This window comes from Onychostruthus taczanowskii, unplaced genomic scaffold (genome assembly GCF_017590055.1).
Source record: "Onychostruthus taczanowskii isolate IOZ18803 unplaced genomic scaffold, ASM1759005v1 scaffold101, whole genome shotgun sequence".
Classification (NCBI taxonomy): Eukaryota; Metazoa; Chordata; class Aves; order Passeriformes; family Passeridae; genus Onychostruthus; species Onychostruthus taczanowskii.
The window spans coordinates 2,389,593-2,395,592 of NW_024496638.1; the positions used below are offsets into that span (position 1 = coordinate 2,389,593).

The window sequence follows — 6,000 nt, forward strand, 5'->3', positions numbered from 1 at the left end:
ACAAAATAAACGCCAAGTACCTGAGAATTACATGCTATGGCAGAATGTTGGGGTTTTTGGGGGAGGGACAAACCGTGAAGAGGAAAACACCAAATTTGATACTAACAAAACCATTTAAAAGGCAAAAATATTTAACACTGAAACTTTGTGTACACTACCTAAAAGCATCTACTTTTTTACAAGACTGACAGATAAATTGGCCAGCTTAAAATGAAGATAAAGACTCCAATCCTTGGGTGATATATGCTGGAAAGACTGTTGCTGAAATCACTGAATGTTCACCAAACTGAAATATTCCTCCTGTTTGTAGGATTTCACGAGTCTGTGCAAATGTAACAACATTTCTGCTGACCTACAGGAATATTTAAATGGACATGATATGACCATGTCTTTCTAAAAGAAGTATGGAATTACTACTTGCCATCACATCACCAGTATGTAGCACAGGCAAGTGAAAAACTAAATGGTTGACCTGCAAAACATTCAAACCTGTAATCAGATAAGGCTTTTCTACCTCAGAAGAACTGCTATCATGCTACATTTTCCAAACTCAAGGTCACATCTGGACATCTTCACTTTTCACCATAACAACTCTACCAGACAGCATTAACAAAACTCAGCCAGGTCCCTCTATACTTAGACATCTGACCATAGCAGTACACTAAATATCTCTATCTTTGCACCAGATGTATCAGAAGAAGACACCTCACACCTCCCCCCTACTACACTTTATCACCATTCTACAAAAAAATAACAGTGACAGATAAAAAGACCAAAAGAAATGGGCAAGCTCTGCTCACTCCAAACAGAACTACATAATTTTGCCACACATACATACATAGAGCAAGGGATGTCCCCCAATGGTGACAGCATGTAGGTACCTCCAGATACCATGTATACCAAAACACAGATCAACAACTCTCTGTGATTGTTGAAGCACCCTATAGTAAAAAACAAGTGAAAAAAAGGATTTCAACTGCCAGATTTCTCGACCTCATAAAACTAGTGCACAACAGCACACAGAAATACAGCACTGTTAGGTTAAATGAGCAATAAAACCCAAAAGATCAAGATGACAATTTAAGGTTTATCCCCTAGTCTAGGGCAGCCAGAGCTCCCAAGCCCCTCTGCCTTTCACATTCAAAGAAAGCAAAATTAAAGCAAGAGACCCTACCCTTCCTTCTTGTGCGAAAATACACACAAGAAGCACTAGAATGAAAACTACCCGCATTGTTTTCTTATTTGAAGTGCCTAAAAGATAATAAATAGCATGCACTGGGAGGGGGGTTATATTCCTCATTGTTGTCTCAGGCAAGACCTAAGTCAGCCAGGGCAATGGAAGAGCTCTCCAAAAGTAATTACCTAGAATTCCTTGCTTTTATCTCCTGCACAAGACTCATACAAGTATTAAACCTTCCAAACTGGAATTTGAGTTCTCAAACTCACATCCACAAGAAGCACAAGCACATGTATGCCTTACCACAATTTCACTAGCATGAAGTTTTCTAGAACACCGCATGTGGAACAGCCAAAATCAGGAGCATACAGCATTTTAAAAACCCCAAACAAAACTCATTTTTACATTCCAGCACAGGCACCACTTACTCATATTGGAAGGATGGTGGAGCCACAACTGACACCAAAGGAGGCTTCAGGCATCTGCTCCTTACTGCTCTTCAGTGCAGCCTTTAACAACCTTCACCTTAAATGCAGTGCACCTGTGTGCCCTCCTGTGATTGCTCAGCACCCCTGGGCACTCCATGGCTCCTCACCTTTGACAGTGTTCCCCTGTCCTGCACAGCTGGAGCCATCGGGGATGAGGCCCCACAGCCCCTCTCCCAGTCACCACAGAGTGCCTACAACATGCACAGACTACAGTTATTTTGCAACCAAGCAAACTGAACCTTCATAAACAGAAGAACTGGCAGATGGCAATTAAGAGTTACATAAACACCTACCTAAATTATACAAATGGTTGCCTACAGTAAAAGTATCAAGTAATTATCCTTGCTCATGTCATCCCAACTCCCTCTGAGCTCGTCCCCATCGATGCCATCCCCTCAGAAAGGTCTGACCTGGTGCTGTCACCTGTCTTTTCTGAGCACTTGTACATCTCCCAGTAATCTCTTCACTGAGTTGACTGCAGCTGGGACAGCTTTATTCAAATTCCACCTCTCAAAGTTCAACAATGACTCAAAAGCTTTTCGACCTGCTTGGTCTGAGAGAATTACCCTCAAGAGATCTCTGGTAATCATATAACCCCCCACTATCACACCAGCCCCTCTCTCCCTGCTTTCAAACGACCACAGTAAGCAAGAAACAGCAGGGGATCAGTCAAGAGCTGAATAAACAGAAATAAGGAATGTGAAGGGTATTCTGTAAGGATATGCCTTTAAGGCTCTACAGGAACCCCTGTCTGACCATTCATGGCAGCACCTGGGAAGGTAGGCTAAATGATTACACTTAACACAAAGAAATTAAGACTTCAGCAAAACAGAACTAGTAAAAATTAAATACTAGGCTCCTTCCATAATTCTCAACTGCCTTGGAGCTCATTGACTGCCAATTTGAATTGTGAGCAGGTTTTCTTCAGTTCACAGAACATCACCTGCAACACTCTTTCAGCCATCTCTATGCTACAGGCTCTCTGCTGCCATGGCTATAATTAAAAAGTAGCCCAGTAGCAATGCTAAGGGGCTCTCCTGACATCATAAGGGTGCCTGACATCGAGCACAGAAAACTTTTCTTCTCTTCACACAGCTAAGGTGCTTTGCCGTGATAAGCATGTCACACAGGAGTGTGATTTTATTTTTGTGTCTTCTTCTCCCACACTAACCAACTGAGCATCTCTGGCAAAGCTATGCATTGTCCACTCCAAGCAGGTCAGAAGTTTTTTATTGCCTCCAAGACTGTCTTCTACATACCCTAGACTTCAAGTGCCCTCACTACAAGACAGACTGGTTCAGCTCAGAAGCACCAAGAAGCCATCAATTATTTTCCTTCTGTAAATAGGGAAGCAGGAACTGTACACAAATGGGGACCAAGAGTATCCTCCACTGCCACAGCACCAGATAGATTCTTCTCAAGTTTAAAGAGCATATATATAAAAAGCTACAAAAACTCATTCCAAAGCACATTTCAGCGTGTGCAGGCCTCCTCTCACTTTTGCCATAAGTGTCACATTGGCTGTGTGAAATTTACCTGCATAGCAAGGAGGAACTTACAACTGGCTGTGTGAAATTTACCTACACAGCAAGGAGGAACTTACAACTGGCTGTGTGAAATTTACCTACACAGCAAGGAGGAACTTACAACTGGCTGTGTGAAATTTACCTACACAGCAAGGAGGAACTTACAACTGGCTGTGTGAAATTTACCTGCACAGCAAGGAGAAACTTACAAACAGAAACTCTTCGGCAGTTTTATCTCTAGGGTGTTGGCTATGGCAACTTGTGCCCATTGGACAACTTATGTCATGTTGCAGACACTCTGGGATGTACCAGTCCATTTTATACGACAGCCAGACATTGTAGAAGCCATAAAATCTTATGCTTAAATGCAGCTTTTACCAGAGAGACTTCAGGCACTTTATAAATTTGGGTAACTTCCCTGTTTTACCTGTGATGAGAAGACTGTTTAGCAGTAATTCCAAGGGTTCATGATGGCAGCGTCTAAACTCCCTACCCCAAACACTCAGAAACCACCATTTCTGCCACAGGAAAAACACCCCAAAGTGAGGTCCCACTTATCACCTTATAAGCACAAAAAATAGAACAAAATATTTAAGCACAGATAACAACAGAGACCAGATCCAACTTCTACCATTCACCAACCAGTACACAAGAAAACAGGCCCAGTAATCTTTCTCCACCCAGCCTGAACAACTAAAAGAAACAATCCAAATACGTAGGAGAAATTGGAAACCTCCTCAGCAAACTAAATATCCAGTAACCATGAATCAGACTCCTTCTGCATATTAAGTGTAGGCAGACAAAGACAAAGATTTTCGAAGGCATACACCACCGCTGCATTCTGACAAACAGCAGCTCAGTACCGATGTGAAACGTCGCGCTATCGTTTGCCGTGGTGTGCTGTCCTACATGCTGTAAACACGGCAAAGCTTTGGTAATACCAGACCTGACCACTGGCCCATACTAGACCTTGCTCCACCCTGTGAAATCTGCGCTGAGAAGTGGGGCAAGACTGACAGGTTTTATTGTGAAACTTAACAGGTTTGTGGATTAGCAAAGCTACCGTATTGAAAGCTGCAAATCCCTCCCCGGTCATGTCTCTACAGAACCGTGCTCATTCCTCAATTAAAATTTTATTATTTAAGTTACCAAAACGCCACACAAGACCTACCAGTTTCTGCCTGCTTTACAATATTATCATAGAATATGGGATAAAACGTTTTAAGTGTTTATGTTTTTCTTCATTTACGAGCAAAACTCGACAAACCTTCGATGTTTGGCTGTGCTGATTTTTTCCAAGGTTCTCCTGTGCTTTACCATAGTGAAGACTTTGTAAAAGCGAAGGCACCGTATTTAACCAGACTTACGCGTCCTTAGGACTGAAAACACCTTAACTTTCGGGAGCAAACTGACCAGCAGTGGCACTCGGTTTCCAGAGAGGAACTGGGAGAAAGGCGACCCGGGCGAGGACGCACGCTGAGGCACACACGCTCGTGTGAGGGCAGCAGCTCCCCCCCGCCTCAGGACGGCACCAGCATCGACTCGGGCCCCACCGAACCCCGAGCCGAGCCTCGCACCGCCGCGGGGTCCGAGCGGCTTCCTCCCAGCCTCTACACCTCCAAGGCCGGTCCCTTCGCGGTCGGCCGCCTCCGGAGCCCCGGGGAGCCGCCCAGGCCCTGCCGAGCTCACCTGCCCCAGCGGCGCCGGGCCCTGCCGGGAGGCCGCACCGCGGGCTCGGCCGGGGAGCGCGGCGGAGCGCCGCACACACGCGGCTGTCGGGGGTGCCGCCGCCGCTCCCGCCCCCCGCCCGGATACCTGCCCGCCCGGCCCGGCCCGCGCCCCGACTCACAGTGCGTGCGTGAAGGCGCTCAGTCCCGGAGGCACGGCCGCAAGCCCCCGCCCGGAGCAGTCCACGCCGCGGTCGCCGTCGCAGCTGCAAGGGGCCGGGCAGGGCGGGGGGGACGCTCCGCCGCTGTGTCCGGCCCAGCTCCCCAGGCCCCAGGCGACGAGGCCAAGCAGAGCGAGGCACCGCATCGCCGACCCCGCCGGCCCGGCCCGGCTCGGCTCGGCCTGCGGCTCTGCGCTGGCGCCCTCCGCCTACCGAGCCTGCCGGGAAAACGTAAAAAAACCCACCAAAAACAACAACGCCAAAAAAATCAAAATAAAGGGGCTCCTCCGCCCGGAGAGGCTCCGGGGCTGCCTCAGCGGGAAGTCAGCCCTCCGCCGCCCGCCTGCCCCGTGCACAGCCCGCAGCGCTGCTCGCCGCCGCTCATCTCAGCCGCGCAGGCAGCGCTCGGGCGAGGCCGTGCCGGTGGCGGTCCCGGGCCGGCCCCGGCGGCTCCGCTGGCGCTCCCGCCCCTCCCGGAGCTCGCTCCTGCGGCCGCGGAGGCTCCGCGCCCAGGGCAGAGGTGCGTATGCTAATGAGACAGCCGCACCCGCGCTCCCATTGGAGCGGAGCCGGCGCGGGGTGGGGAATATGCAAAGCACAGCCGGGCCGCAGCCAACGGGCGCAAGGGGCGGGGCCGGCACCCGCATGCCCCGCCCTCCCTCCCCGGCGGCCACCGCTCCCCGGGGCCGCTCCCTCAGGGCGCCGGGACCCCCGGGACCCCCGGGCCCACGGCAGCCCGAGCGAGCGGGCCCGGGGCCGCCGCCAGGCCGGCCTGGGAGCGAGGGCAGCGCCGGGCCCCGGGACACCATTTCCAGCCGCAGCACTGCCGCGGCAGGAGCGGGCGGGCGCCTGGGCCCGCACCCCCCCGCAGCCGGCAGGCACCGGCCCCAGCCGGGCCCAAACAATGCACGGGAGGAGATA

The 6,000-nt window shown here is 50.4% G+C and overlaps 1 protein-coding gene across 1 annotated transcript in view; it reads right to left on the reverse strand.

The window, feature by feature from the left end:
* LGR4 (leucine rich repeat containing G protein-coupled receptor 4) overlaps window positions 1-5,580 on the reverse strand; it is a 71,485-nt gene extending 65,905 nt beyond the window's left edge. The window contains exon 1 of the mRNA XM_041411942.1: window positions 5,041-5,580. Coding sequence (XP_041267876.1) covers window positions 5,041-5,225 — 185 coding nt within the window. The 5' untranslated portion in view covers window positions 5,226-5,580. The remainder of the gene's footprint in view (window positions 1-5,040) is intronic.
* Window positions 5,581-6,000: the final 420 nt, after the last annotated feature.